This window comes from Lentinus tigrinus (assembly GCF_003813185.1).
Source record: "Lentinus tigrinus ALCF2SS1-7 unplaced genomic scaffold L226scaffold_3, whole genome shotgun sequence".
Taxonomy (NCBI): Eukaryota; Fungi; Basidiomycota; class Agaricomycetes; order Polyporales; family Polyporaceae; genus Lentinus; species Lentinus tigrinus.
Genome location: NW_027137912.1, coordinates 637,972 through 664,957, shown reverse-complemented (window position 1 = coordinate 664,957; position 26,986 = coordinate 637,972). Strand labels below are relative to the sequence as shown.

At 57.3% G+C, this 26,986-nt stretch overlaps 11 protein-coding genes across 11 annotated transcripts; 6 read left to right on the top strand and 5 right to left on the bottom strand.

Moving 5' to 3' along the window:
* Window positions 1-351: 351 nt before the first annotated feature.
* L226DRAFT_566489 (mitochondrial 54S ribosomal protein mL49) lies at window positions 352-1,131 on the bottom strand (the record flags this gene model as incomplete). The annotated part of the gene is made up of 2 exons (XM_067683919.1): window positions 352-507; window positions 913-1,131. 2 exons carry the CDS (start codon window positions 1,129-1,131, stop codon window positions 352-354), a joined length of 375 nt encoding a protein of 124 aa, XP_067540516.1.
* A 676-nt stretch (window positions 1,132-1,807) lies between these two features.
* L226DRAFT_566488 (uncharacterized protein) lies at window positions 1,808-2,575 on the top strand (the record flags this gene model as incomplete). The annotated part of the gene is made up of 2 exons (XM_067683918.1): window positions 1,808-2,096; window positions 2,157-2,575. The coding sequence occupies 2 exons, from the start codon at window positions 1,808-1,810 to the stop codon at window positions 2,573-2,575; spliced, it is 708 nt and encodes a 235-aa protein (XP_067540515.1).
* A 1,431-nt stretch (window positions 2,576-4,006) lies between these two features.
* On the top strand, window positions 4,007-4,757 carry L226DRAFT_185959 (uncharacterized protein). The gene has a single exon (XM_067672739.1). It carries the CDS (start codon window positions 4,088-4,090, stop codon window positions 4,580-4,582), a length of 495 nt encoding a protein of 164 aa, XP_067540514.1. The 5' UTR covers window positions 4,007-4,087; the 3' UTR covers window positions 4,583-4,757.
* Window positions 4,758-5,500: 743 nt separating this feature from the next.
* L226DRAFT_500189 (signal recognition particle binding protein) lies at window positions 5,501-8,709 on the bottom strand. Its single transcript, XM_067677754.1, has 13 exons — window positions 8,653-8,709; window positions 8,410-8,597; window positions 8,100-8,345; window positions 7,742-7,817; window positions 7,526-7,685; window positions 6,971-7,470; window positions 6,660-6,915; window positions 6,450-6,601; window positions 6,334-6,395; window positions 6,247-6,270; window positions 5,996-6,178; window positions 5,831-5,896; window positions 5,501-5,767 (listed from the first exon to the last, which is right to left on the bottom strand). The coding sequence occupies exons 1-13, from the start codon at window positions 8,681-8,683 to the stop codon at window positions 5,705-5,707; spliced, it is 2,007 nt and encodes a 668-aa protein (XP_067540513.1). The 5' UTR covers window positions 8,684-8,709; the 3' UTR covers window positions 5,501-5,704.
* Window positions 8,710-8,842: 133 nt separating this feature from the next.
* Window positions 8,843-13,321, top strand: L226DRAFT_608920 (Piwi-domain-containing protein). The gene is made up of 22 exons (XM_067685990.1): window positions 8,843-9,021; window positions 9,085-9,169; window positions 9,282-9,430; window positions 9,496-9,575; window positions 9,628-9,828; window positions 9,880-9,939; window positions 9,996-10,245; window positions 10,306-10,527; window positions 10,580-10,726; window positions 10,782-10,938; window positions 10,998-11,059; window positions 11,120-11,278; window positions 11,343-11,398; window positions 11,461-11,540; window positions 11,601-11,758; window positions 11,834-11,987; window positions 12,046-12,115; window positions 12,179-12,205; window positions 12,270-12,443; window positions 12,520-12,599; window positions 12,669-12,676; window positions 12,752-13,321. Exons 2-22 carry the CDS (start codon window positions 9,088-9,090, stop codon window positions 12,905-12,907), a joined length of 2,532 nt encoding a protein of 843 aa, XP_067540512.1. The 5' UTR covers window positions 8,843-9,021; window positions 9,085-9,087; the 3' UTR covers window positions 12,908-13,321.
* L226DRAFT_608919 (uncharacterized protein) lies at window positions 13,132-14,522 on the bottom strand (the record flags this gene model as incomplete). The annotated part of the gene is made up of 3 exons (XM_067685989.1): window positions 13,132-14,107; window positions 14,164-14,400; window positions 14,471-14,522. The coding sequence occupies 3 exons, from the start codon at window positions 14,520-14,522 to the stop codon at window positions 13,590-13,592; spliced, it is 807 nt and encodes a 268-aa protein (XP_067540511.1). The 3' UTR covers window positions 13,132-13,589.
* Window positions 14,523-14,737: 215 nt separating this feature from the next.
* L226DRAFT_478463 (hydroxyacylglutathione hydrolase) lies at window positions 14,738-16,563 on the top strand. Its single transcript, XM_067676796.1, has 7 exons — window positions 14,738-14,806; window positions 14,958-15,203; window positions 15,281-15,286; window positions 15,355-15,464; window positions 15,641-16,018; window positions 16,092-16,172; window positions 16,233-16,563. Exons 1-6 carry the CDS (start codon window positions 14,765-14,767, stop codon window positions 16,165-16,167), a joined length of 858 nt encoding a protein of 285 aa, XP_067540510.1. The 5' UTR covers window positions 14,738-14,764; the 3' UTR covers window positions 16,168-16,172; window positions 16,233-16,563.
* L226DRAFT_530133 (SFT2-domain-containing protein) lies at window positions 16,335-17,531 on the bottom strand. The gene is made up of 7 exons (XM_067679770.1): window positions 17,253-17,531; window positions 17,078-17,151; window positions 16,968-17,023; window positions 16,884-16,904; window positions 16,738-16,827; window positions 16,664-16,676; window positions 16,335-16,611 (listed from the first exon to the last, which is right to left on the bottom strand). Exons 1-7 carry the CDS (start codon window positions 17,384-17,386, stop codon window positions 16,511-16,513), a joined length of 489 nt encoding a protein of 162 aa, XP_067540509.1. The 5' UTR covers window positions 17,387-17,531; the 3' UTR covers window positions 16,335-16,510.
* On the bottom strand, window positions 17,342-17,796 carry L226DRAFT_185599 (uncharacterized protein). The gene has a single exon (XM_067672737.1). The coding sequence runs from the start codon at window positions 17,693-17,695 to the stop codon at window positions 17,429-17,431; it is 267 nt and encodes an 88-aa protein (XP_067540508.1). The 5' UTR covers window positions 17,696-17,796; the 3' UTR covers window positions 17,342-17,428.
* A 714-nt stretch (window positions 17,797-18,510) lies between these two features.
* On the top strand, window positions 18,511-20,401 carry L226DRAFT_530131 (aromatic compound dioxygenase). Its single transcript, XM_067679769.1, has 8 exons — window positions 18,511-18,834; window positions 18,907-18,971; window positions 19,024-19,086; window positions 19,137-19,339; window positions 19,398-19,526; window positions 19,638-19,762; window positions 19,827-20,000; window positions 20,060-20,401. Exons 1-8 carry the CDS (start codon window positions 18,769-18,771, stop codon window positions 20,222-20,224), a joined length of 990 nt encoding a protein of 329 aa, XP_067540507.1. The 5' UTR covers window positions 18,511-18,768; the 3' UTR covers window positions 20,225-20,401.
* Window positions 20,402-20,803: 402 nt separating this feature from the next.
* Window positions 20,804-26,011, top strand: L226DRAFT_550158 (uncharacterized protein). Its single transcript, XM_067682732.1, has 11 exons — window positions 20,804-21,457; window positions 21,552-22,286; window positions 22,344-22,513; window positions 22,569-22,749; window positions 22,803-23,013; window positions 23,066-24,095; window positions 24,156-24,394; window positions 24,454-24,693; window positions 24,748-25,287; window positions 25,343-25,438; window positions 25,492-26,011. The coding sequence occupies exons 1-11, from the start codon at window positions 20,919-20,921 to the stop codon at window positions 25,648-25,650; spliced, it is 4,140 nt and encodes a 1,379-aa protein (XP_067540506.1). The 5' UTR covers window positions 20,804-20,918; the 3' UTR covers window positions 25,651-26,011.
* Window positions 26,012-26,986: the final 975 nt, after the last annotated feature.

Sequence of the window (26,986 nt, the reverse complement as noted above, 5' to 3'; positions counted from 1 at the left end):
ATGAGCTACGGCTCGCCGGCCACCTCTCGTCATTTTGCGGGTTTGCGGCCGTTACGCACTGCTGCGCGTCTAAACGCGCGCATGTACTCGGGCGGAACAGGAGGCGAGAGGCTTCGAATGTGCAAATTGCTAGATGCCGATATGTAAGACCCGACATACACGGCGAGAGGAGCAGCACCATGATTACGGTTCTTGACAAACGATTACTGAGTCGAACGGGGGCGAAAGACGGTATGCGGGAGTGGACGTCCGGGCCTGGAACGAGGCGCACAGACTAACATGGGGCCGGTGCCGCAGGATATTGCACTAGCCCTCTCCGAGTCCTGGTGGCTCGGAGTCGGAGTAGCCCAGTCAGAAGCCGCGCTGGGCAAGCCAGCGGATTACGTCGCTCTTCCAGCGACCGCCGGAGATGACCACATGCTTCTGGTGCACCGTCTGGACCTGTATGCGCTCTGCCTCGCTGGACCCGGCCGGGAAGAGGGTGCGCGCAAGGTCGTCCGCTAGCGCCTGATGAATCAGAGGAATGTGCGGTTTGCGTGATTGGGGGAGAAGGGCAGTGGGGAATCACAATCGCAGGATGACAATTGGCGAGGGGTAGCCGGTGATCACGAATGCACAGGCGGTTTGGCGTGGGTGGAGGAGGGTGTGGGCAGAGAGGCACAGATTTCGGGAAGCGGATGGTGTAACGCGTTATATCAGCGGCGAGCGGTCAGCGGGACGTGTGCCAGCATGGGACGGCGTGACAGGATCGCAGGGCAAATAGTGTGGCAGGATCCGAGGTTGATTTGGGCGGCGCGGCAGAGATAGAGGCAGCGAAGGGTTGTGAAGGACAATGCGAAGTCCAAATGCAAGGATGTGAAGTCGTCAGCACGCGGGAGTAGAGAGGAGAGAGATGAAGGAGAGAGGCCGTACATCTGCGTTGCCCTCGACGTTGCGGATGAGGACAAGATACCTTGTGCCGCCATTGCGGATGTCTGTGTAGACGGGGATGGAGCCACGGGCGTTGCGGCGGACGAGATACGGGAGGGTGGACTGGGAGGTAGGGGAGGGGGCGTGTTGCGCGAGCTGGGAATAGAGGCGCGCTTGGCGGAAGGGGCTCGCGAGGGCAGGACGGACTAGGGAGAAGAGCATTTGAAGAGTCTGGAGTCGAGATGCGGCGAGAAAGAGAAGGATGATCAGCAGACAGTTGAGGGGAGACCTGGACGTGTCAGGCCCACGGGAGCTAGCGTACGCACCGGGTGTGTGGGCAGATGACGATGGGCGGGGAATGCACGCGATAAGAGAACTGTGCAGAGCGCACGACAGAGGCGTAGGTCGAGAATGTCAAGAGCGAGAGAGGACGAGCTCGAGAACACACAGAAAATGAGCCGAGGAGGTGGTCACGGCGGTCGGCTGTCGCAGGCGCTCCAAGCGACCTCCCGCGCCTGTTCGCGCCTGTTCGCGCCTGCACGCGCACATCACCCGCACCCGTCTCAGCATGCGCGGCCTCCGACTCGCAGTGTCGCGATGGCGCGAGAGGTGCAGCGCACGGGGCAGGAGGCCAGGAGCGGCGCGCAGGAGGCTCAGCCATGCCCAGCCACCAGCGGTTCTGGCGTGTTCTCGGGGTGTGACGCGTGACATGGGGCGGGGTGGATCTGAGAAGGGACGATCTGAGTGCGCAATCTCGTCCTCCTCCCGTTCCTTTCTCCCGGCTCGGCGGCGCCCTTCCACCTCCCGTCCTAGCTACCGCCCCGTTTCAATTTATAACTTATCCGATGTCGCCTTATATTCCCCACCCGCTCCCTCTTCCTCCTCTCCCACTTCCACCATGGACGCAGCACACCTAGACTGCCTCCTCCACGACCTCCCCGCCCGTTCCTACCCCGCTCCCGTCCTCCCGCCACCGCCCCCGACAATGCACAACCACAGGTCGTCTTTCTACCCCTCAGACTGGCGGCCTCAAGCCCCCCAGTCCTCCTTCTTCGCAGGTGCACTCGCACCTTCAAGCTGGACAAACGCAGGGCCCTCACATGCCCCCTCTCTCTGGCCCAACGGGCCCCCAGAGTTCCTCCTACCGTTCCACCATTATTCTACGCGGGACTACGACGCCGCTGGCTGTAAGTTCTTCGTTCATACTATTCTCACCCACGCTTCTCATATCCGCTTGCCCGTGCCAGATTCCCTAGCCCGATCAGACACTTCGTCCGCCGTCTCGCGCGACAGCGACCTCTCTCCGTCCCCAGAAGTGGCAGAAGTCGTCTGCAATGCGCCCCTTGTCGCGCCCATCCCGCTCCCCTATCATTCTCCCACTTTCCTCCTTTATGACCTCCCGGATGACGATGAAGACCTCTCACATCCTCCATACACCCATCGCCCCCACAAGCGCAAGCGTGCACGCGACGAGGACGACGAGAATGCAGATGCACACGACGCGCACCCTGTGCCCGCCAAACGCCGTTCCATCGCAGAAGGCTCCCAACACTGGAGCTCGTCCGCAGGGCAGTGGGGAAGTTCGGCTGCTCCTCTATCTCTCGCTCCCGTAACAGCTCTGCGCCATCCCGCTACGGCCTTCTCGCGGCGTAATCGAGCGCGGTAGGCGGCTCCAGCTCGGACTCACGTTCGGGGCTCGGACCCTCGGGGCGTCAGATGATTTGTCGTTTGCCAGTTGGTTGGCTCGCTATCGATCGCATTCCCCTTTGCTTTCGTCGGACATATTCTCTCCCCACATTCAGCCCCATTTGCCATTTGCATTCACCCCGTTCGCACCTGCGCTACCCACATTCCCCATCAAATCATCCCACATTCACACTGTATATTACGCATACATGCAACCCCACTAGTTGCCTTCCTCTCGATCTCTTTGGAACTCGAACATCCCGGCTTTCGGGACCCTGGCCTGCTATACGCGCCGGTTGGATCCCTGGAATGTGTGTGAGTGCCATCGTGGTTCGATGCATGCGGCTTCTCGGGGCTTCTCGCGCTGACTGCTTGACGCCATCCCGGCTTCCCTCACTTCCTCCTTAGCCCGGTATTACGCTTGCGAATTCCACGCTGCGCTCATGAGACGGCCTCGCACCGCCGCCGGTCCACATTTCAGTGCCACGCAGCCCGACATACGACTCAGCGCGACCTGCCCAGCACCGGTCCTGGCTGATCATACGCCCCTCTAGCATGACGTCCATTCATGGCCGCTTCGGGCGAAAGCAGCGCCTCGCCTGCGCGCGATCACCCCTCGTCCATGCATGCATTCATGCTCCTCTGCGCCCGCAGCGTCGCCGTCCACCCTGCAGGACGATCAGGTTCGGGGGCTCGCTAGTCCATCAGCTCATGCCAAGTAGACAGGAATGGATGTGTTCGGCACGGTGGCAATATTGCGCATATGCGCACATATCCCATGGCCGCTTCCCGCAGTGCACTCAAGTGACTTGGTCCCGGGTCCTGTGTGTCCTGTGTCCGGTGTCACCGTTTGCACGTACAGCAACTGGGCTTCTGCCTGTCGGACGCTGCGCAGCGCCGCCTTGAGCGACCGATGTGCGATATGCGGACACGTAGTCCCGTATCCACGCACAACGGTGTGACTGTGCCCTGGTACGCATGCGCGTTCTGTTGCCTTTTGTATATGCTGTCGTCGGTTAGCCCTTCCACGGCGCATGGACCGTGGTGCGGTTGGCTGGCTGGCGGAGCCTCGGCCGCGCGCGTACGCGATATGTATATCACCGCAATCTTCTAATAGCGCCGCGTCTTATTCGTCGGCTCCATCTGGCCTCCTTCTGGTCGCTCCCGCAGCAGGCCCTGTTTCACGCGGACGTCTCAGCATGAGCTTAGCTTCGGGGCCTCAGTCCGGCGTGACAGTGGTAAGTGGTCATCTTCTCGGACCTACCTGTCATTGCTGCAGCATGCCGTGCGTACGTACTGCGTAGCATTGGTAAGTCAGTGTCTGAAATGTACATGGTGCCTCGTTCCGGATCCATGCGTGTTCCCGGGTGTATCTCTGAATCAGTCTCGAAGGTACGTCAGCGGGTTGAAAATTAGTTTGCGCCCGTTTATCCCCGCACAGACAGCGACGCGGTTCCGCACGGAGTGGTTGGAGTTCGTCGAACCACGAACCATGATAGCACCAGCACTGCAGCACAACAGGCCTACGTACGTACGTGTAATCGCGAACTGTGCGACCCACCGCGACTGCCACCGACACGGCGTGAGACGGGCAAGCTGCAGGACCCTCCGGCTATGGTGCGGGCGAGCTTGTTCCCGATGGCACGAAGCCACCCCGTCTTCTGTAGCTTTCGCATTCCCGAATCCCGAGAACTTTGAAGTTTGGTCAATTGGGCGTTACGTTGTGTGCGGAATTCGCAGTGGTTCGCGGGGCGGCCGGCGAGCGATGCCTCCTGAGACTCGAGAGCAGTTCTCATCGTACGGGTTATGGGATCATCTCGCCGTCACAACGCCGTGTGCATCTGTCAGACTGGAGCCAACTTTCATAAGAGGATGGACTCATCTCAGTCAGGCTCGGAGCTCTATTCAGTCGGCCGTGCGAGAACGAGGGCGCGCGGGAGAGAAAGGACCGCCATCTCATGATCGCATGATGGTCGATAATGCATAATGGACCGCTGAGGGAACGGTCGTCGCGTTCACTAGTTTTTCTCCAGCGTGACACTACTGACAGCGAGCTCGAGTTCTTCTAAGTTTGATGATGCAGGAGGCAACCAACCGAGATGTCCATGATCTACATATGCACTGAGTAGATAGTCACTAGTCTCAGCATGTAGTCGTGGGTGACGAGAAAAAGACCAATATTTGCAGAACCGAAGTATGTGCTCCGATCGTGCAAGCTGGCAGTGGCTGAGTGGCAGGAGCGGCGCGATCTCGGCGCCCAGTCGCTCCTGTTTCACCATCCAGCGAGATGATGCTCTGATCCAGATGCACATCCGTATCTCCATTATTGCATGACGCTAAACGAACGCGCAAGACATGAGAGAAGGGAGGTCGGCGTCGTCGGGTGGACATACTACGTTGGACTGCAAAGAGACCGACGGTCGAGTAATAATACGATGTCGACGTTTGGACTTTGGAGCCAATGATTGTTCAGATGGGACATGACACGAGCAATGGGCTCACTGCGTGATTGCTGCCATCCTCAAGGGCTCAGGATACGGTTCGACGAGGAGGCAGCCGAAAATATCCTCGACTGCGGCCACGACGGATGTGCGTCACGGTGCGCATCAGTGATCCAAGTCAGACCTCGAAACCCGCGCAAACGAGATGGAGAGTCTCAGTTCTAAGGTGCAACTTGGTGGCGCTGCGGTGCCTCTCGGTATTCAGGGCGTCGATCAACGCCGGGCGGGAGTACTTTATTACTACTTACCGACTGCGTTCCCAAGCGGAAACTGCGCCGAGGCTGCACTTGACCAGTTCGACTTTTGCACATTCCGGATGTTCGGCGATCGCTGGCCAAAATGCCTGGACTGGGGAGCCACGCGGAGGTGATGGGCAGGCACCAACCGTCAGAAGAAGTTGGAGGGGCGGATGTTACAGATCGACGATGTATCCAGTTCTGACGGTCCCACTGATTCTCCTGCAGAGAAAGCGCATATGCGTTGCGTTGCAAGTGCCGGCCGGTGGCAGAGAGCATTATAATACCGCGTAATATTAGCAACAGCGTAGACGGACATCTATGGGACAAGATGAGCAGACGGGAGGGCACCGCGCCGGCGTCGAGACAGGACTAGTCGCTGAGGATAGCTTGTACAACATTCGCGACACGTAGCTGTCGCAGGTCGGTGTAGGTCTGCACAGAGATAACAAAGGATCAACCAACTGTCACGCTCGAAAAGAAACAAGGGAGCAATACCTGTCCACACCCAACGAAAATGATGGGCTGCCCGGTGACGTATGTCATGGACAGCGCGGCGCCCACCTGCAACAATCACAAGGGTCAGCATGCAATCCGACGCATTGATGTATCCAGCTCAGCTGCGCATGGGCGCTGCTGTGAAGTGGATACTCGAAGACATACCTTGTCATCGACGGTGTCCCACTTGGTGACGAGCATACCGTCGATACCGCGTTCCTGGCCGCCCGACGCAGCGGAGAAGTCGCGCAGCGCGCGATCAAACTTCGTGAGCTGGTCGACCGCCTCGTTTCCCACCAACGCTTCGCCGACGAAAATGATCTTGTCCGGGTTGTTCGTCGCCACAAGCTGCGAATTATTGTTGCGAAATGTCAGTCACGCTCGCTGGACGGCCGGAAGTGTGAGACTCGTCGCACCTTTGCCAGCGCGCGCATGAGAGGCTGTATTGTTGAGAACCATCATCAGCTGTCTGAGGCGGCGGAAGTAGAGCGCTACTACCATACCTCGTTGTCCTGCATGCGACCGGCGGTATCAATGAGAACGACATCGAAGTCGTTATCGCGGGCTATAACCAATCAATGACTGTTACACCCAGATGAATGGCCATATGAAAACATACCGTAAGCTATAGCTTCCTTCGCAATCCCAGCGGCGTCCTTGCCATATCCACGCTCGTACAGCTCAACGCGCCCCTTGCTGTTCGTTGCTCCGTCGACGCCGAGCATCCCGAGGTTGCGGACATGGACTCGGAGCTGCTCCACGGCGCCGCTCCTATGGGGAGGGATCAGACATCAGTGGTGTGTAATGGAACGTACACCGAGCTACCCACCGGAAGGTATCACACGCAGCGATGAGTACACGGAAGCCATTCTGGATCAACCAGAAGCAGACTTTCGAGAGATTCGTGCTCTTGCCTACGCCGTTCACACCGACAAAGGTGATGCTGTATGGCAGCTTCTGTTGCGAGGCTGCGACCGGCGTCGACAACTTCGTCCGGATGGAGAGAAGGAGGTCGGTCGATGTCTTGGGCGTGAGTATGCGCGTGATAGAGTTGGCGAGCGCTTGACGGACAGCCGAGGTCGTAGCTGTAAATGAACGGCGTGAGCATAACGGACAACACTCTGACGGAAACGCACATACACTGGAAGCCGCCAACTTTTTTACCGACAAGGCTTTCACCGACGTCCTCGCAGACTTTGTCGGCAATTTCCTTTGCAACATTCTTCTTCATGAGATGTTGCTTCATTGCCTCCAAAACGGGTTTGAGGTCCTCTTCAGTCAGGACCTTCGAGCCAGTCAGGCGCGAAAAGATGGAGCCGAGTGCACCCAAGGAGCTAGCCGCAGGTTTCGCCTCCTGGCCGCCTTTCTTGAGCACCTCCGCAATGACGTCGTCAGTGTTCTTGTCGCCCTGCGAGGCGAACTCCCAGTCCTTGACCTCGTACAGGCCGTCCCGGGTTCGCGTACCCAGGGACCCGTTATCCACCAACGTGGATAAGTCAAGAGAACTGGCAGGGTCTTCGGACACGGAGCTGTCGTAGCTGTAATCCAGCAGTGCCATGTCGTTCTCAGTGGGCGCTGATTCGCCCCACTTGCGTTGTGCTTTGGCTCGAGACTTGCGCTTCGAGGTCGGGGTCTCGGAGCTGATACGACAGAAAGTGAGCCTGGAATACCGTTATAGTGCATATAGCGACTTACTCGGATCCTGGAAGACTGTCTCTTCCACTGCCGACGTCCGTGCGACCCCGACCCCGTCGCCCTGCGTGGCCTCCACGGCCACGCAGCCTATTCTTGAGGGCTTGCACGTTCCGCGCGATTTGCTCCTCGTCTTGGACATCGGCATTGGAATGTGACGGAACTGTGATCATTTGTCAGCTGCAGCGAAGGAACAAATCGCGCCGAATGCAGACTCACTCGTACTCGTGTCTTCAGCAGGCGGTGTTACATCAATCGTAGCACGGGCAGGATGAGCGACCCGGGTGCGGCGTTCCTACAGAGGTAGTGCAAGTCCAGAGTTAGGCGAATACGTGCAGGTGGTGCCAGATGTGAAGCAAAGCCAGGACGCCGAGCAGTAAGCAAGGACCACGGAAAGCAGCAAACAGTGGTCATGAGTCACCAAACATTCCTGCAGACTCCCTTGCACTACAGTTGCCTCACTCGGCGGGTGTGGGACTATAGTCCACATCCGGCCTGGCACTCACTCCAAGGAAGATGGCACATGTCACCAGCGACTGGCATTATCGTGCCATCAAGGGGGACTGGATGTACTAACCTGGGCAGCTTTGTCCTCGAGGCCACGGAGGAGCTTGTCAAAGACCCCGTCCCAGCCTTCAAATGCCTTGCGGAAGTTCCATGATGCGGAAGGAGCGGCAGAAGAAGCGAGCTTGGCCGAGCTGGTGACATGGAGAGACGCGACGAAAGTGGCTAGGAACGGCTGGAAGAGCTTGATGAAGAGGGTCTTTAGCGCAAGCAGTAGCTCGTCCACATATGTCAATTGCAAGATGCGCTGGTATGCGACCTGCGCAGGTCCATAGCCGAGAGGTTGGTGCGGGAGTGGAATGGAGAGAGAGTTTGAGACGCACGACGAATATGAGCTCCAGGTCGTTCACGAACGTCCATTTGACCGCGTAGCCATCCTTCTCGTACTTGCCGTCTGAGCTGCGGCCTTCAATCAGCGCTTCGCGTACGAGAGAATTGACGGGCGAAGTTGAGGATGCTGCGGTGTGGGATGCTGCAGGAGTGAAGGATCGCGACCACAGTACTACGCCGCCTGTCGCCAAGTTGCCGTTAGTGAGCCGTCCGAGCAAGAGGAGGAAGGTGCATACCCTTGTGCGAGATTGAGCAGTGGTCGAGCATGGTGAAGAACAAGGACGAGCAGGCCTAGAGCGAGCTCAGCTTGCGTCTGCGGGAGTTCTCCACGCGTCAGTCGCGCGTTTGGCGCCGGAGATCCGCCACGGTGTCCGAGATGGCGTCCGTCCCGAAAGCGCGTCACGGTCCTTGGGCTGTGGGCGTACGGTTACCGCGTCCCGAGGCTTCTTGACTCGAACTCCTCCAAGTTCGGCTTTCGCAGCCTCCCTTCGCAGCTGTATATATTTTGTTCTCCTTCCGCAGTGTCTCTTCAGCCCCACACCCACCGTTGCAACTTGTTTCCTTCCACTTCCCCTCCCCTCCTGCACAACTAATCGATCATAGCAGTGCGTAACGACTGACTACCTCCTTATTCGTTGTGCAGCTTGTTCACCGTGTGTCCTTCTCAGAACATGAACAGACGCCCCCTCAATGTTACCACTAACTCGTATGAGGTCACGGCGCTCCCCACCAGGCCTTACTTCCATTTCGACGGTACGCTGCATACCGACTTACTTAACGTAAAGTGACGTACTGACATAGTTCTTTCGAAGTCGGTAAATAGCACCCGCGAAGATTTGTTGCTTCGTGCCCTCACGTAATTCTTCAGTGATCACCCCTCCGAGCGTAGCGAAAGGGCGGAACTATGAAATCATCGACCGGCTGCAAACAGACAATGCAGATGTATTTAACCCCCGTCCGGTGTTCGATGGACGCAAGAACATGTTTTGCCGAAGGGACATTCCGAGCCGTAACGTAGGACTTATCTGTGTCACTCCGCCTTAATCTGGGTACTGACTATTACACATCTCTGATTCCAGTATTCTGTTGCAATGGGTCGTGACCGCAACAAGGTGACCCACACGGTCACGATAAAGCGGGTCAGCATTATCAACCCGACGTGAGACAGTGTAACTAGTTCTGTTTATTGAACATACTTAACCCCATATTAGTGACGTCCAGAAGCTCACGCGCCCGCGGCAACAAGGGGACAGCGCTGAGCTGAACGCGATGTCGTTGAGCTTGCTTCAGCTGATCGTCCGTCAGGCTCCAAACATTCGTCACCGCTTCCCTGCCGATGCCCGCTCTTTCTATGTCGAAACAAACTCGCGAGACCTGCGCATCGGCCTCTCCGCCTGGCGCGGATTCTTCCAGTAAGCCGTTGTTCATATTCCTAGATGCCCCGCTCAACAGAGTCCTTGTAGGAGTGTACGGCCTACGCAGGGTCGACTCCTCATCAACATCGATGTTTCGCATGCTGCTGTGTAAGTGCTTGCGTGCACCGCAAGAGAGTATGGCTCTGACGCTCTACAACATGCAGTTACACTCCTGGCCCATTGATTGAGACGATGCTCCATCACCTGGATTTGAGGGATGTGCGTGATCTACAGACGATTAACCCACAGAACTTTGCGCGGCTGCGCACTTTTCTCAAAGGAGTACACGTCGCGATCGTCATACCCGGGCAAAGCCGTGACCGTCGTCCCCCACGACCGAGGCCGATCTCCAACCTCATCGCTCAAGCCGGTATGCAAGAATTCGACAAGGACGGCGAGCGGTTGACCGTACAAGTGCGCAATTTCTTGTTATTTGCTGCACCGTTGTCTAGACACTGACTCGCCCCACGCTAGCGACACTTCGAGACAAAGTACAACCTGCAAGTTCGGTACCCGCGTATCGTCGGCGTCAGGATCGGCAAGACGGCCATAATCCCGGCTGAGTTCTGTCACGTCGTCGGTGGCCAGGTATACCGGAAGAAGATCCCGCCCCAGGCCCAGAAGATGTTCCTCGAGTTCGCGACGCAGAAGCCGCGCCTGCGCATAACTGACATCAGAAATGCGGTCGCTAATAATGTATGTTTTCTCAACTGACTCTTGAGTGTTCAACCTGACATATCACCCACAGACTTTCAACTACAGGGACTCGGATTTCATGACGGATTCCGGTATGCGCGTGCAAGAGAGGCCAATCGAGATCAACGGAGAACTCATTGAGCCGCCTCCCATCAAGTACGGCCCGTCTCGACCCGGGAGCAACCAGCCCGACATTCTAGTCAGTGACAACAATGTCATACGTAGCAATTGCGCCTGCTGATCATTGTGCCCAGAACGTCGCCTTCAAGTCCGGGTCCTGGAACGTCGTCAACCGCCGCTTCTGGAAGCCCGAGGCGCTGAGGAACTGGGGGGTCGTCGTCTTCGACCGCGTCCAGGAACAGACGGTTCAGCGGTTCGTGACGACGTTGGTGACGAACTTGCAGAAGCTGGGCAAGTACCCTGCATATTCTCACTGGTTGTGCGCATGTCGACTGACTCGTCGCTGACAGGTATGACCGTCATGAACCCCCATCCTCCCATTCGACAGGGAAACGCAACCAATCCCGAGGCCGTGAGTACCTAAGCATGCACTACGGGAAACAAGGTGTATGCTAACATGTACGATGCGCAGACTTTACAAGAACTCCTCGCGATATTGCGTACGCAGTACGAACGGCAATTTGGACGACCACAGTTGTTCTTGGTGATGCTGCCCGCCAACGCGGCCGACTGTCGCAGGATTGTGAAGCACTGGGGAGATATCAAGATGACTATATCGACTCAGTGTGTGGTGCGTCCTATGCGGCAGTTGCTATCCACGATTTGACTGCACTGGAAACTGACGATTTCCGCAGCGCAACGGCAAGTGGGAGCGGTGCAACGACCAGTATTGCAACAACGTCGCGCTCAAGTGAGCGACCATTCCCCTTGATCTCCTCCCCAAGGTATGAACACTGACTGCTGTTCATTCAGGATCAACTCCCGGCTTGGTGGTGTCAACTCCGCGATCCATTCGCCCTTCAACGACGTCCTGAAGGAATCCATGGTCATTGGTGAACCGACAGAGACTATTGCTCGTGATAGGACAGACCGACTCACCAGTGTAACTGCAGGTGCCGACGTCGGCCACCCTGGGCCTGGAATTAATAATAGGCCCTCCGTCACTGGCATGGTTGCCACTGTCGACCCGGACGTGAACATGATGACCTCCGCGGCGAGCATCCAGCGGCCTCGTCTGGAGATCATCCAGGACCTCGACAAGATGGTCAAGGTGAGCTCAGCTCACGTCAAGTTCTTGTTGCCTATGCCTGCCTCTGACGATTGGTGATGATCGATGTTATTACAGGCAGCGCTGGGCGACTGGAGGGCCTGGCGCGCAAACAACATCCCGGGCTATGAGCAGAACCAGCTCCCTCCGAAGTACATCATCTTCTACAGGGACGGGGTCAGCGAGGGCGAGTTCTCCCAGGTCGCCGAACAAGAGATCCCTCTGATCAAAGGTAAGCCTACTCAGAGCTATCTCGCGTGATGGCTTGCCTGCTGACCTGCCCGATGCAGCGGCCTTCGCGCAGTCTGGGCTTCCGGAGCGGATGTGGCCGAAGTTGTTGTTCATCGTCGTCGGCAAGAGGTACTGTCGCTATCCCATCAGGAGTCAGGACAAGTAGACTTCAGGCTCACTCCTTCTGCACAGGCACCACATCCGCTTCTTCCCCATCGAGTACGTCTCACCTCTATCCTACCACATCATCGTACAGCGCATCCTGACACTGAGCACCCCACAGCGAACGCGACGGCGACAAGTCCGGGAACTGCCCTGCCGGGCTGCTGGTCGATAAGCAGATCACGAACCCCAATTATCAAGACTTTTACCTCCAGTCGCACGCGGGCCTCCTCGGGACCAGTCGCCCCAGCCACTACGTCATCATTCTGAACGAGACGAACCTCGACAAGCAGGCGTACGTACTATCCCCTATCATATTCACCCCAGAGTTTGCACAGGGTTTAACCGCATCTCGCCGTCACTGTCCACAGCATCCAGACGCTCACGTTCCATCTGTGCCACACCTATGCGAGCGCGACCCGCTCCGTCTCCATCCCTGCGCCCGTCTATTGTAAGTCCTCGCGCCCGCTTTGCACCCCGGAATCATGATGCTAATCCTACCTGTCCCTCGCTTTCCCAGACGCCGACGTACGTATTCAAAACCCTCGAGCGCATTCCTTCATGCACCGCGCACATGCTGTTTGCTAACCCGCTTGTCCACAGAAAATCTGCGGTCGGCTGGAGTTCCACTGCGAGAACGGCGCGTCGCTGAGCGACACGGCGTCGGACGTCACCGGGGGCACGGCCGAGTTCGACCTCGAGGAGTGGAAACGCATGTTCAAGAACACCAATCTGCACCGGCACAAGTATTTCATCTAGAGCCCTGGACTGTCACGGTTCTGGACGCACATCGCAGCAACTCGTATATATACGCATACGCATTCCCCCACGCCAGGCCTCGTAGTTTCTCTCACTGCTTAGACTCAGTTCGGTTCTCTCCACCGCTGCTGGTTGACTGTTGTAGCTGTAGCAGCTCCGCGCCACGTCTCCAATCACCCTTGCATGTCACTGTACAATGTCGCACGCTAGATGAAGTCTGCTTTCTCTCCCCAAGTAATTGTATTTCGCACTTTTGTATCTATCAGTAGATCTGTTACCCATACGCCATACAGAACGCATACGCATCTCGTCTCGCATCACAGTACGCTGGTTTAGTCGCATAACTTATTCTGTAGCATCTGCCCTACCCGCCTGTAGCCTGTCACGATCCCAATAACCAACCTCACGCCATGCACCCAATCTTGATCTCGAGACCCTGCAAGTGCAATTCAGAGCAAACGCAGATGTCGATAGCAATCATACATGTACACAGACATAACTCGTACAACCTACACAGCACGGCGGACCGAATGCAAGGAGCGGATAAGTTAGTTGGTCAGGCAAGCACATCTGCAGTGATGGATATGGATGGGCAAGAACGAAGATAAGAATTCGTGCAAGAATAAGCAGCAGAAAGGGGACAACACGCCTCCAACAAAACCTCCGAGCTAACGGGCCATACCTAGTCCTTGTACCCTCCCTCCACATCCCGAGCCTCGTACTCTTCCCGCAATGCCGCGGACGCCTGCACCTTCTCGTACACGGGGTCCTTGAAGCTACCTGGTGTGAACGCCGGCGGGAGGTCATCGCTCTCGATCGAACTCTGGCGAGCAAGCGGGATGCGGTCGCCGCCGTGACTCGTGCTCGGGGGCGTCAAGACGCCCTCTGCGTGCTTGGCGGATAAGATGGGGGAGCTGGAGTCGCCACGCGCCATGTGCATGAACTCTGCGGAGGGCGCGCGGGCGTTGCGTGCAGTGCGCCTGCGGTAGAAGAGGAATGCGGCGACGGCGAGGAGGAGGAATACGACACCGCCGATGACGCCTCCGACGATTGCGCCTGTGTGGCTCGAGCCTGAGGAGGATGAGGACGGGGAGCTTTGCTTGGGCGACGATGATGGGGTTGCAGTCGCACTGGCCATGAGGACGGTATCGGTGGGAGAAGAGGATGGGTTGACGGAAGCAGCTGGCGTGGGGGAGTTGCCTGTGGACATGGGGACTTGGTACGAGGCAGGACGAGAAGAGGAGGAAGAGACGTACTGAGTGATGTGCTTGCGTCTGAACTCGCACTGGCGGAGGCCAGGAATGATTGGATGGTGACAAGGAATGGCAGACCGGGTTCTCTGAGCGTGGTGTAGTCCTCGGGATCTTGATAATTGCTGACATCGGAGACGAAACAAGAGACACGATCCTCTATTGGTCGGTCGCCGCAGTCGTTCCAGATGGAGGAATAGGACTGTGTGAGGCGGGAGTAGGACTCCTTGCCAGAGTCTGCATCTTGTCTGCGAGTGGGCTGCGGAAGAAGAGCAGTCAGCGAGGAGAGAAAGCGAGATGCAGCGGGATGGACATGCGGGTGTGTAGGCCGGGGGAGGTGCGGTTAGGATGCCATCGAGAGGCATGGTCATGAGCCGGGAGAGGACGAAGAAAGGAAGAGGGAATTTCTGGGGAGGGTACTAAGACATGAAGGGAACCCGGAGGCGTGGCTGTGGACGAGAGAGCGGGCGCGCAACAGGCTGAGCTTCGCGCTGCCAGTGCCCGAGGCTGATCGAACTCAAATTCACACACCGCCCGTCCCACACGCATCGCCCAGCCCGCCCAGCGTCGATAGAAGCAGCGCCAGCCATGGCCAGCTGTCCGCGCGATGAGAGACAGATGCCAGGCAGATGGACGCGAGATGCCAGTGCAGTGAGTCTGACCAGTCTGAGTTCACGCGATCGACGTCATCGCGGTCCGCGTCTCCGCGCGTCCTCCCATCTCACGCTGCCCTTGCTGACTAGTGACTGACCATGCTCTTGCCCCGGTTCACCCGTCTCGCCCCCTCTCTTCGTCTCAGAAGACCACCGACCAGCCCAGCGTACGCGTCCTTCTCGACCACCGCTTCCGCCAGAATGAAGGTCCTGCCCGTTCCTGTCCGCGACGACAACTACGCGTACCTCCTCATCGACGACTCCACCAACAAGGCCGCAGCTGTCGACCCCTACGACGTTCCCAAGGTACAGGCTGCTGCTGAGAAGGCCGGTGTCCAAATCGTAGCTGGCATTACGACCCACCATCACTTCGATCACAGCGGCGGAAACCAAGTGAGTGCCTTGCGCCAGCTACGCCTACAAACCTCTACCGTGCCGTTCGATTCTGACACGACTGCTCGCGCCCGCAGGCTTTCGTACGTAACACTCTCCGCCCTGCCGTATGCTGCGCATGTTGTGACCGCGGACTCCATCTCCTGTGCAGTCTACCGCGTATCCCGGCGCGCCTATATATGGCGGGAGCAACAAGATACCCGCACTGACCAACCAGGTCAAGGACAAGGATGAATTCAGCGTCGCCAACATTCATGTCAGGTATGTCGTCCATGCGGTGTCCCGTGTTACCGCCGCCGCCTATGCGGCTTATTCCCGCCGTCTCACACTTCTCCCTTCCCACCGACCGCCGTGCATTGCCGCTGCCAGCCCACAAGATGCCATTATGCACTTACTTCGCTCGAAACGGTTTGCATCTAACATGACATTTTTCTTAGATGCTTGGCCACACCGTGCCATACCCAGGATTCCATCTGCTACTACGTGACGGACAAGAGCGGGAACCACCCGGGCGGCGTCTTCACCGGCGACACTCTCTTCATCGCCGGATGCGGCCGCTTCTTCGAGGGCACCGGGGCTGAGATGCACGCCGCCCTCTCTTACCTCGCGACGCTGCCCCCGCAGACGGTCGTGTACGACGGGCACGAGTACACCAAGAGCAACCTCGCGTTTGCCAAGTCTGTCGACCCTGAGAACCCTGGGCTCGCACGGCTCGAGAAGCTCATCAAGGACGGCATCCAACCCAACGAGCGCACGACGATTGGGGACGAGAAGGAGTGGAACCCGTTCATGCGCCTGGACAGCGCGCCCATCCAGTACGCGGAACTTCCCTGTGGTTTGTGGATGCATGCGAACTGATGATGTTATCTGTGTTCTTGTGCACTACAGGAAAGCCACGGGCGGTGGCGAATCCGGTGCGGCGATGGATGCCTTGAGGACACTCAAGAACAACTTCAGGGGGTGAGCGCGGTATGTGTTTCTCTATCGATCCGTCATTCTTCTATCTAACACGAAGGCGGTACATTTTAGTCTGAGCCATCTTTGAGGCATAACGAGAAAGCAACTGTAACAACACTGCACATATTGAGGATGTACTTGTACGCCATGGATGCATTACCGTCAACTGGATGGAGTTGTCGTCGTTAGATTGCAAGCTTCCCGTCGACTGAAATGCCGGTGGCATCTTGTCATTTTGAATAGGTGCGTCGTAGTCCTACATAGTCGTAGAGTATAAGAAGGATACATCCGGAAGGGTCCACTGACATGACAAGGCAACCATGACTGAGACAGCAAGAAGCGCTGATACATTAGCCGGAGAGACCGACGACCCGGAGGACGGCGGAGCGTGCATAGGGGATGTAGGAGAGCGTGTACCACGCGTACGCGAGGTACTCGATGATCACGAATACTGTTGGGAGGATGAGGAATGTCGAGAAGAGTGGCTGCGGTCTGGGACTTACTGATGCAGAGAACCTGGATGCGTGTCGTCAGCGATGTGTGTCCATGCGAGGTCATGACGATGGGGCAAACTTACATCGCTGCGAATGACGAACGCGCCGACGAAGATGAGGGCGATTGAACCAAGGAAGATGATGGTGGCCGCCACTCGTACGGGCTTGAACATCTGAACGAGCGGATGTGAGCACCCCTGAATGGTTCCTCGGATAGGCGAGTGCGTACCAATTTCAGTTGTTTTGCGAACTGCCGGTCGAGACGAGGACATCAGCAACGAGATGCGTGCACATACAAGTATGCAGTACATACCCCGATCAAGAACCCGGTTCCAATTAGCGAGATGACAGTCCCAAGGCCGTACAGGACTACACCGTAATTCAGACCGGACAACGGCATTATCAAGCCGCCAAGGTACTCACATGCGAAGCTGACCAGCGAGCCAAGGAACAAGAAGATGCTCCCGAGCAAACTCAAGACGAACCCTAGAACGAGACTGCCACAGTGACAACCGCAACGCACATATGAGCTCTCCTCAATCAAGCTTGGTGGCGCTGCACCTCGCCCACCCCCGAGGAAAGAGAGTTAATGACGCACCATCCAATGAACCCATACAACCGCTGCGTCCGCGTAAGCCCAAGGAACTTGAACGCGGAGTCGCCCTCGAAGAACTGCGTTTCCGGAATGACGCCGCCCGCGGCTTCCAGATTAAACCAGCCCTTGGAAGCCATTGTGCTATTCGAGATCAGGAGTTATTGAAGACGTGTGGAGGTTCAAGTGGGAGAAGGACGGCGGAGGGACACGGGGCAGACAAGCGGTACAGCAGGCGGGAGGAGGAGAGGAGGCCAGCAAGCTCTCGGCGGTGTTGCTGCTGCTGAGACGATGTCTATGAGCGCCAAGCCGACTCCGGCGCAGCGAGGAAACGCGGCAAGATGTTCGCGCACGTGGTTTTGGCGCCTGGACGCGTCGAGAGCGCGACGCGTTCGAACGCTTGCAAGTTGCACCTGCCTTGTTGTCGACGTCCACCCTGTGCTAAGCATGCTTCACTCAAATGTCATTTGTTAAAGCCGTTGAAGCGAGGTATTGTTACAGTGCTGAAAGACAACAAGATGAGGAGAGCTTCGAGGGACCCAGCAGGAGAGGCTGGCTGCTGGCAAAGCCGCTGAGAACCTGAGACTTTGAGCTACAAGCAATATCGTATTGTCTCCAAAGTAGGGCCGTCAAAATACGATAAATCGACATATGCATTGTGTATACGCTGCCATACCAGTTGCCGCCACCGACGCGTCAGATAAGCGCTCAAACGCGACGCGTCCGAAGTCGCGTTTGTCGGGTTAAACGTTGTCTACCAACATCCACTGCGCATACCTCAGCTCAACCAGCCCATCGGTGACCGCTTCCATCCTAGGATTTCCTTGCAAATTTATGGCTCAGTCCTCTTAGCAAGCTGAAACCAGATTGATATTACGGCCAACATTTATCGCTTCTCCCTGCGAATGTTCCGGGGCGATCAAATCTGTGTCAAGACCGTACAAGCTGCCCACTCGAGCGCAACTTTGTACTCGGGCCATTCCGCCATATGCGTTCTCGCATAGCATCCATATCCCCGGTGCACACCATCCGAAGACCCCGTCCTTCGCCGCGTTCGGTCATAGGATGCTATTCATCGATCCCGGCTACCCCTCCACAAGAAGGCTGCTGACTGCAGCTCCGCCTCTGCTGATAAACTCGCGCTTCCCCATACGACCCTCGTGGTCTCCATGTCTTCACTTTTGGCAAACACCTGCACCGTCCACTGTCAGAGACAGTCCAGCTCGGGTCAAGCCATTTCCACGGCACACATGACCGCCCATATCAGGGAATCCCTTCTACAGGGTGCCCTGCGGTGCCCCAGCCCGGACGCATCTACGGACGCTTCTCGCGGCCCCCTGCCCCTTGCGCCGCTCCCCTTGCTGTTCACCATCACCATCGGCACGCGGGAGTCGGAGCATCGTGCTAAGGACTTCGCGTGATATAAGACTGGTCCTGACGCCCTGCACGCAGCACTTGGTTCTATCTCCCCTCTACTCTCGCTGAACTGCACAGGAACTTGTGAACTCTGAGTTTGACCACAATGGAAGGACACGGCGATGGTAAAGCAGTCTCCAACGGGATTCCTCCCCCATCGTTCCAGCTCCCGGTGAGTGGTACGAAACTTCCAGAGGATGATATGTAGCTCACATTCACGTGTGCACCATCTCTTGACGCGCAGTACCCTGACAGTCCCGAGGTCATCACTGCGAATGTGCTGAAGCTCACGGAACTTGCCAAGGATAGGTACGTGACGACGAAATGGTTGCAGGAGGACAATCGAAGTGATCCCGTTCAGCCGCAAGCAGTTCCTCATCAAGAACCTGCTCGTCCATTTGCATCAGTTCATCAATGAGACTAGGTACGCCCCTTTAAACTATCTGTCAGTGTGGAAGCTGAGACGTGCCCCAGTCTCACCACAGAAGAATGGATGGATGCGATTCAGTTTCTGACGCGTGTCGGGCAAAAGTGCACGGACATCCGTCAAGAATTCATCTTACTCTCGGACGTCCTGGGTGCATCCGCGCTCGTGGACGCGATCAACAACCCTCCTGTGCAGGGTGGGACCGAGAGCAGCGTACTCGGGCCGTTCTTCACGGAAGACGCCCCGGATGGTGCGTGCGCAGTGCAGAATTCTGTCCATCTTAGGGCTCACTGGGGACTATACCACAGTTGAAAACGGGGATTCGATCGCGTCTGAGGGCAAGGGCGATTACATGTACGTTGAGGGCCGTGTCCTGAGCACGGATGGGACTCCGATATCCAACGCCGTGATCGAGACGTGGGAGACCGATGCCGACGGTAAGTGGTTCGTGAGATCAGCGTTGGACGTGTTCAGCAATCACCGTTTCATGAGATCCGTAGTTTCATCTTCACGTATCCTATGGAAGCCTCATATCTTGCTGTTAACAGGCTTCTATGATACCCAGTATGCCACACGCGAGAAGCCCGACTGCAGAGGGCGCGTGCGTTCAGACAAGGATGGCTGGTTCGGATACCGCGCAGTGGTGCCGGTCGCATATCCGATCCCTGGCGACGTGCGTTCCTGCATCCTCTAGCTGCGCAGAGTATGCTCCGGGTACATTGACGTCACCTTATTAGGGCCCAGTTGGGGAGCTTTTGCTTGGGATCGGGAGGCACAACATGCGTCCGAACCATCTGCACATGATGATCGAGGCGCCTGGGTTCCGGAAACTGACCACAGCGTGGTATCCGGAAGGCGACGGGTTTCTGGAGAGTGATGCGGTGTTCGGCGTCAAGAAGTCCCTCGTGGTGGTAAGTTTGATAGGAAGTGCGTGTGTGGGGAATTCGTCTGACTGTGTTCTCGCCCATAGAAACTCGAGGACGTCAATGACGAGGCCGAGGCGCGCAAGCGCGGCTTCCCAAGAGGCAGCTCGTTCAAGCTATTGAAGCGCGATATCATACTGGTTCCTCAGAAGCAGTCCGATGAGACGTTCAGGAAGAACGCGGAGGCTGCAGCAAAGAACGCAGCGGCGTGATGACAGCACCGGCCATGCCGGCACACCTGTATTTGTATGAGCATGATGTAGGATTACAGCTGCTACGAGCCAATTCTTCGAGTTTTGAATGTTGAAATAGGAGCAGGGCTGGGTGGTACACTGCATACGAGACACGCGAACGAGGTGGTTAGTGAGCTATCGGGAGTTGTCCGAACTCATGCGACGCGGGTACGCGCGTCAAGCTCGAATGGCGGGTGATTGTACTCACCACCATTCCCCATGACATCCAGGCTTCGGGACTGTTGGAAGACGTGGAAAGTCAGGGAATATGGAGCTCGAGGATTTGGGTATAAAGATGGGGCATTTTCGGGGAGGCAGATACACCCTGGAATTGTTTGTACTTGTACAGCTCGTGTTTGCCTGCCCCGGGCCACGCTATTGTCTAGCGCGGTGTTTGTGTCTGGTCTGTATCACGGCACAGACGGTATCATGCGATGGTGATAGTTCGGGGTCGGAGCATGGTCCCACAATGCGGGAGGGAGGAGGACGGGCCGCAGGGATTGGGTGGAAGCACTTGTGCGGAGTTAGCCGAGGACGCGTGTTTACCTCGAGGATGGGTGTGGTATAGTGCACAAGGATCGCGCTCATCGTCTGCGTTCCCCTCTATCTCTCCCCTTCACACCCTCCTCTCCCGGGCAGCAGGCCACAGGACATTGCGATCGCTGGCAAACCAATGGATCCCATCGCCTCCAGAGATAACGTCTTTTCGCGAGGGCCCTCCACCCCGCCTCCCGCCTCTGGTGCATTCAGCCAGGTCCTCCCCGCTCAGTCCAACGAGCCCCATGTCTCTCCAGTCCCGTCACAACGCGAGCCTGTCTCCAGCACCGCGCAGTCCCAACTCGACTCCCTCTTCCACGGTTTGAACGCCCCTTCTGCCTCCCATGCAAGCCCGCAGCCGAGCATCACGGGCCCAAGTATCTATCATGGTCCTCAGGAGCAACCGCACTCAGGACCCGCGACTCCAGCGTCCGGGCACGCTGGCTCTGTTTCTTCTAACGTGTCTGGTCCCAGCAACCAGTCCACGGAGCGACAAAACGCTCTTCTCTCTCTTCTCGGCGCCGTCGCGTCCCCATCTTCCAACCCTCAGCCCATTCCGCCTGTCGGTCCCGTGCAGCCTCAGCAGGTCCCCACGCCTCCGGGGTCCGCTCCGAGACCAGGAATGTCGACCAGTGAGTCGCAGGGAAAGCTGTTGTTGGAGCAGTTGATGTCTGGGTGAGTCTTTTGTTCGTGCATGCGCGATATGCGAGGCTTTGCGCCTTTATGTCGCAGCACCGATGCGCATCTGGTTCTGATACTATTGCACTAGGCATAGCGCACCAAGCTTCTCTCCTCAGTCTGAGCCTCAACAACCACCCATGTCACTTCCGCCCTTGGGTCCCCAGCCGTATCCGCCTGTCCCCGAGCAGCCGCACCATGACGAGTACAGCCTTCCGCCGGAGGTCTACCCTCACGAGCGCGAAGGTTCCGTTGGCTCACTCGCTCCACAGGACTCTCAGCAGCGCGCGCCCTCTCCTGCTCGCCGTTCCATGTTTGACTTTGTTTCTCCATTTGATGCCCTTAACAACACGAACACCGGCGCGAAGAGGAAGCCTCCCCCGCCTGCGCAACCTTCAGAAGAACCCTCTTCTTGGAACCCTGTGGCCGTTGACCCGAAGCGCAAGTCCGTCGAGAATCTCATGGACCAACTCACCCGGGGACAGGCTCCCCAGCCGCAACCGACCCAACCGCCTGTCGCTCCTTACGAGCCGTACCAGATGGAGGAACACCCTCAGCAGGAGCCGGTCCAAGCGCGAGGTACTCGTCCACTTCCGCCACAGCCTGTGCATCCGACGGGTTCTCCACGTGCGTCTCCACCCAAGCAGGCGAGTCAACCTGCACGTCAGCAGCGACGTGCGGCAGACTCTCCTATCGGACCGCCTGGTGCGCCTCAAGGTCCGTTCGGCAACAATTATCACCGCGACAAAGAGAGCTCTCCTCTTCCTCAGCGTGGCGGTTATGAAGCTAAGCGTAGCGGTCCGAAGGGCAAGAACGCGAGCCCGACGTGAGTGCTACCCTTGCTTTACGGTTGCCTACATAGACTGATATGTCCTACTGGAAGTGTTCAAAGCCAGACCGTTATTTTCGACGTGTCTCAACCGCTGGACGAGATCCAGGCCCCTCAAGACGCTGTGAAGTCTACGGCTATCGCGCTCGTCAAGGTCGACTCAACGTTCTTGCCTGGAACGACTATTGGAGCCACGCAATGGGTCGCGTACGCGATGACCAAGGGTATATCTTCCCCTTTATCCGCAATCAGGATGCACTCTGACCCGTCTGCTTGCAGGTCGTGTTCGCGTCATCTCGCGTTCCAGCGGCGACAGGACACTGCTCACGCTGCCACCGCTGTTCCCGCCTACGACGGCCGTGAGCGACATGTCCGTGCACGGCAATCGCTTGGCCGGAGTGACCTCCGATGGTGGCTTCGTGGTCTGGGAACTTCCGGAGGTCATCACAGACGACGTTCCGTGAGTGTATGCGCTTATTCTTATGTGATTCGCCACTAACGATGCGAGAACAGCGGGCAGGTGATGCTCTGCGTGTATCCTCAGAACGACATGGACCCGCTTCATGCCGTCAAGTGGCACCCCCAGCAGCCCGATCTCGTCGCAGTTGCGTCCGAAACGAATGTCTACCTCCTCAACATTGCGGATGCCGCGCATGCCTTCGGGGGCGAGCCCATCTCGCAGAGTGAGCTGCATCGAGTAGGCCAGATTTTCTCTGTTCCTTCGGTGAGTATTTCCTAGTCGTCCAAAAGCTCCCTTGACTGAAATATGTTTCAAGCCCATCATTGCTTTCGACTACGATGTTCCTCGGCAGGCGCTCGCGACGATCTCGGAGGATTCTTCCCTCACGATGTGGAACATCCGCGACAAGTTGCCCTTCTGGTCGCACAAGATCCGTGGTGACGAGCGACCGTCTTCCCTCACCTTCGTTGACGGCGGTGTCATCGTCGGCCGCAAGAATGGCACGATCTTCCAGCTTTTGCCCGTCATGGGCCGCCAGGTGCTGTCGACCATCAAGTTTGTTCGCGGCGACCAGGAAGACCCGCACATGTTCGGCCACGCGAACTACGACAGACGCATCCAGACCCTCTGGATCGCCAACAATAGGCGTGAGAGTATGATCGCGTTCAAGCTCAACTTCGACGTTGGTGCTCCTTCCCCCGGTGGCGATGACGCTAGTCGTGGACCATACTTCGACCAGGTCGTCGAGTTCAGCGGCCCCAAGCCGACCATCCACTTCGTGATTTTGACCGCTGACGCTGACCCGCACGGTGACGAGGCTCATGCTGCATGCGTCGCCGCCAAGGTGCCCCCGGGCGAGCTTGCCTTGGTTGCGTTCTCCGTGCACTCGACTGGCGTCGACCAGGTGCTGATTAGAAAGGAGTGGTACAACACCGCCTTCAACAGTGCTCAGGCACGCTTCCCGTCTTACCATGCTCCCCAGCTCCCCCCACAACGCCAGCAGCAGCCCATACCCGCTAGTCATCCGTACAATCAGCCTGCGGTCGGTGCATCTCCGGTCAACGTTCCCCTTCCCAGGGCGAAGACTCCCCCATCGGAGGAGGTCGAGGCCGAGCCGTCCAATCAAGACGGCGGTCGTCGTGAGCCCAGGGGGAAGAATGCGAAGGGCAAGAACGTCGGCTGGAAGGAGAACAACAAGGACTCCGAGCGCGAGAATGCCAACAGGAAGCCTGACATCAACTCTGATGGTGAGCTCAGTGCGGCTCTTACGAAGGAGATCAAGAAGTCCGAGGAGAGCCTTCACACCCGTCTCGGTCGTCTTATCACGAAGGAGCTCGATAAGCAGCGTAAGTTGTCTCCGATCTGAGTGGCTTAGGTAGGAGGACTGACCATATTCGATCCCTTAGACCAACGCCTCGAGGAGGTTCGTCAAAGCGAGCAGGCTGCCGACTTCGTCCGCCAGGAGAAGATATTGAAGCTGATCTCTACGGAGTTAACGAAGAATACGACACGCGTCGTCGAGATGGCTGTCAAGGCCGAGGTCCAGAACTCGGTGTTGCCGTCGCTCGAGAACATCACCAAGCAGGAGGTGAAGGCGGCGCTCAGCAACCAGATCGCCAAGGGCGTCAGCGAAGCGATGAAGGTGGTGCGTATGGTACTGTGCTCGCTATCTGCTCCGGTCCTCATCGATATTGCTCCTTGTAGAACTTGCCCAACGAGATCGAACGTGTCCTCATCAGGCCCGAGATGGCGAACCAGATTGCGCGTGCATTCTCCACGAGCGTTACTCCCGTTATCGAGAGGCAGGTGAAGGAGTCCATCTCCAAGAACCTGATCCCCTCCTCCGCCATGCACCAAGAGCTCTCTCGTGAGATTCGTTCGGAGATCCTCAATCTCAAGAAGGAGGTGCTCGCTTGGCAGAGCGACGCCCTTCGCGGACAGGAGGTACGTAACACGTTGGGACCTGTCACCTATAGACTCTTGTTAAGTCCTTCACAGTCGGTCATCCGCGATCTCGAGCAATCAGTCCGCGTGCTCTCCGATCAAATTAAGTACCTCATGAACCACCCTTCTCCATCCAGCTTCGGTCATATGCAGAACCGCAGCTCCCCTGGACCGTCCAGCGCTGGTCTAGTGCCGTCTCAGCAACTGTCCCAGTTGCTCGCACGCCAGCCCAACATGGCACCTCTGAACCAGCCCTCCGGATACCAACCTCACGCCTCCTTCCAGCAACCTCCTCCTCAGCCGCAACAAGCCCCTGCCATGCATGGCCCATGGTTCGGTCCGAACATCGCGGCGCCGCAGGCCTCCCACCCCACCGCTCCCCCTCCGATTCCTCAGCAGCAGGCACTGCCGCGTGCAACCCCTCCCGCCTCAGGGCAATCAGAGGAATGGGACGACGCATACCTCGCTGTCCTGGGCTCTCAGGATATACGACAACTCCGTGAGCTGCTCTCGCGCTCCAATCCGGAGATCGTTATGCCCTTGAATGCTCCCACTCCATTATCCCAAGCTGTTATGCTGACGCTGGTGCATCGGGTATGTGGATATCTGTTCATAGCTATGTGAGAGACTGACTGACAGGTATGGTTAGCTTTCGACTATCATCGGCGAGACGTCGCCGGTCGACGAGTCCTTCAAGCTCTCCATGTGGTGGCTGCAGCGGGCAGCAACTGCGCTCAACACCACTGTACGTGATGATCCGCTGATTGTGCGGAAACCCTACTCACATATCGTGTTCAGGACCCTCTAATCTCCCCTTATGTCGCTCGCGTCATGCCCAACGTCCAGCAGATGCTGAACACGACCAAGCAGCGACTCGCTATCCTCCCTGGCCCGCCGATCGAGGCAACACGCGCGATCAGCGACATCCAGGACATCCTCAACCGCAAGCCGATATGAGTATGCTCCGGATTTTCGTATGCTTGCGATCTCCTGTATGTTCGTCCTCTCGGTTTTTCTGGCATTCCCTCTCGTCGTCATCTTGCAGTGCATGAAAATACATTATAATTTCCTCTTACACGCATACGGGGTTGTACCCCACCATGACCCACGCCTTCCTTTCCTGTTGTCGCGCATGTTGTCCCGTTGAACGCCTTCCTCATGCCCTCACATGACCCCGTTACGAGCTTATGATTCTTGGAAAATACTGCATCGCGCTGGCTCACTGGCTTACTACTTACACCATTGTTGAAAATCTGTACTGTCGTGCTACTCCACGTGTATCCGCAGCAATTCAAATCCTATTCTCTTCTCAACCTCAGCTGGCTCGCACACTAGAAGCCCGTAGCGGCTCCCAGTGTACGGAAGACATTGATGGGAGTATATCTATAGACTGGCAAGGTCCGGGATGCGAACCTCAAAGTCCCGTGCACGTCATGACGTCCGTTCAAGCTATGCTAGGCCCTTGGGACTGAATAGACCGCGTCTCATGCCGGTTGCATCTGGCCATAGCAGAGTTTTGGACCATTCGCGCTCTGGGGATGACATCACAGTGGCTTGAGGGACAGAAGTGGGGATAACACGCACTTCAGACACTAGTACTCCATTGGCAGTCCTCGAAGAATGGGCTGACGATCGCCCAATGCTCATGAGCGGTGCCAAATGCGTTAGCAACATTAGAGAGCCTAGCCACGGTGCGGCGATACATTTCCCCTTCGCCGACGGTACGACATCTTCACGGTGAAGTGCGATGGCTCACGATAAGCCGGGTATCCCAGGAGACCGATGCTCGCGTTGTGTGCGGAGCTGCGGGGGAAAGTATTCGGAATTCCGTGTCCATTTTAACAGTGCGTGCATTCAGCTGATGTAGGCAGATAAGAGAGAACAGTGGAAGGGCGTGGCCCCTCCATCACCCGAAGGAACCTTAGACGGCCTTGACTTCCCCGCTGGAAGTGAGAGTTTGGACTGAATGAGAGGGCTGAGTCCTTCCGGCCCCATGGAAAGATAGGACCTATCGACGCCACAGTGCGCTGAGGGGTTATGTGGACCCCAATCTACGCCTTGTGGGTATACTAAGCATCCTTGTGCTTACGGCAAACTGATGCGGCGAGAACCCCAAGCCGACGCGGGCGTGGGGCATGTGCTCTGGGGCTGTGATCAACGTGTGCCATTGGTGTCCAGAAAGTCGCGCAAACCTACTTGGTTGCCTATTCGGGAGAGACGGGCACCAGGAGGCACACACGTGGACGGCGCCCATGGGGACATATAAGGCGGGGCTGCCTCCAAGTCTCCTCAG

What these genes read in the sequence shown, in the direction of transcription:
- L226DRAFT_185959 (XM_067672739.1), top strand. Translation starts at nt 4,088, where the DNA reads ATGATAGCACCAGCACTGCAGCACAACAGGCCTACGTACGTACGTGTA.
- L226DRAFT_500189 (XM_067677754.1), bottom strand. Translation starts at nt 8,683, where the DNA reads ATGCTCGACCACTGCTCAATCTCGCACAAGG. An exon ending in AAAAGTTGGCGGCTTCCAGT is followed by an intron (nt 6,916 to 6,970) that starts GTATGTGCGTTT and finishes GTTCATTTACAG; the next exon opens with CTACGACCTCGGCTGTCCGT. An exon ending in TTTTCGTTGGGTGTGGACAG is followed by an intron (nt 5,768 to 5,830) that starts GTATTGCTCCCT and finishes ATCTCTGTGCAG; the next exon opens with ACCTACACCGACCTGCGACA.
- L226DRAFT_608920 (XM_067685990.1), top strand. Translation starts at nt 9,088, where the DNA reads ATGAACAGACGCCCCCTCAATGTTACCACTAACTCGTATGAGGTCACG. An exon ending in GCCTTACTTCCATTTCGACG is followed by an intron (nt 9,170 to 9,281) that starts GTACGCTGCATA and finishes CACGTAATTCTT; the next exon opens with CAGTGATCACCCCTCCGAGC. An exon ending in GGGACATTCCGAGCCGTAAC is followed by an intron (nt 9,431 to 9,495) that starts GTAGGACTTATC and finishes CTCTGATTCCAG; the next exon opens with TATTCTGTTGCAATGGGTCG.
- L226DRAFT_478463 (XM_067676796.1), top strand. Translation starts at nt 14,765, where the DNA reads ATGAGAGACAGATGCCAGGCAGATGGACGCGAGATGCCAGTG. An exon ending in GTCGCCAACATTCATGTCAG is followed by an intron (nt 15,465 to 15,640) that starts GTATGTCGTCCA and finishes CATTTTTCTTAG; the next exon opens with ATGCTTGGCCACACCGTGCC. An exon ending in CTGGACAGCGCGCCCATCCA is followed by an intron (nt 16,019 to 16,091) that starts GTACGCGGAACT and finishes TGTGCACTACAG; the next exon opens with GAAAGCCACGGGCGGTGGCG.
- L226DRAFT_530133 (XM_067679770.1), bottom strand. Translation starts at nt 17,386, where the DNA reads ATGGCTTCCAAGGGCTGGTTTAATCTGGAAGCCGCGGGCGGCGTCATT. An exon ending in CTCGCTGGTCAGCTTCGCAT is followed by an intron (nt 17,024 to 17,077) that starts GTGAGTACCTTG and finishes ATTACGGTGTAG; the next exon opens with TCCTGTACGGCCTTGGGACT. An exon ending in TCGCAAAACAACTGAAATTG is followed by an intron (nt 16,828 to 16,883) that starts GTACGCACTCGC and finishes CCGCTCGTTCAG; the next exon opens with ATGTTCAAGCCCGTACGAGT.
- L226DRAFT_185599 (XM_067672737.1), bottom strand. Translation starts at nt 17,695, where the DNA reads ATGCTTAGCACAGGGTGGACGTCGACAACAAGGCAGGTGCAACTTGCA.
- L226DRAFT_530131 (XM_067679769.1), top strand. Translation starts at nt 18,769, where the DNA reads ATGGAAGGACACGGCGATGGTAAAGCAGTCTCCAACGGGATTCCTCCC. An exon ending in ACGGAACTTGCCAAGGATAG is followed by an intron (nt 18,972 to 19,023) that starts GTACGTGACGAC and finishes GATCCCGTTCAG; the next exon opens with CCGCAAGCAGTTCCTCATCA. An exon ending in GTGGGAGACCGATGCCGACG is followed by an intron (nt 19,527 to 19,637) that starts GTAAGTGGTTCG and finishes TGCTGTTAACAG; the next exon opens with GCTTCTATGATACCCAGTAT.
- L226DRAFT_550158 (XM_067682732.1), top strand. Translation starts at nt 20,919, where the DNA reads ATGGATCCCATCGCCTCCAGAGATAACGTCTTTTCGCGAGGGCCCTCC. An exon ending in GAAGGAGCTCGATAAGCAGC is followed by an intron (nt 24,096 to 24,155) that starts GTAAGTTGTCTC and finishes TCGATCCCTTAG; the next exon opens with ACCAACGCCTCGAGGAGGTT. An exon ending in TGCTGACGCTGGTGCATCGG is followed by an intron (nt 25,288 to 25,342) that starts GTATGTGGATAT and finishes AGGTATGGTTAG; the next exon opens with CTTTCGACTATCATCGGCGA.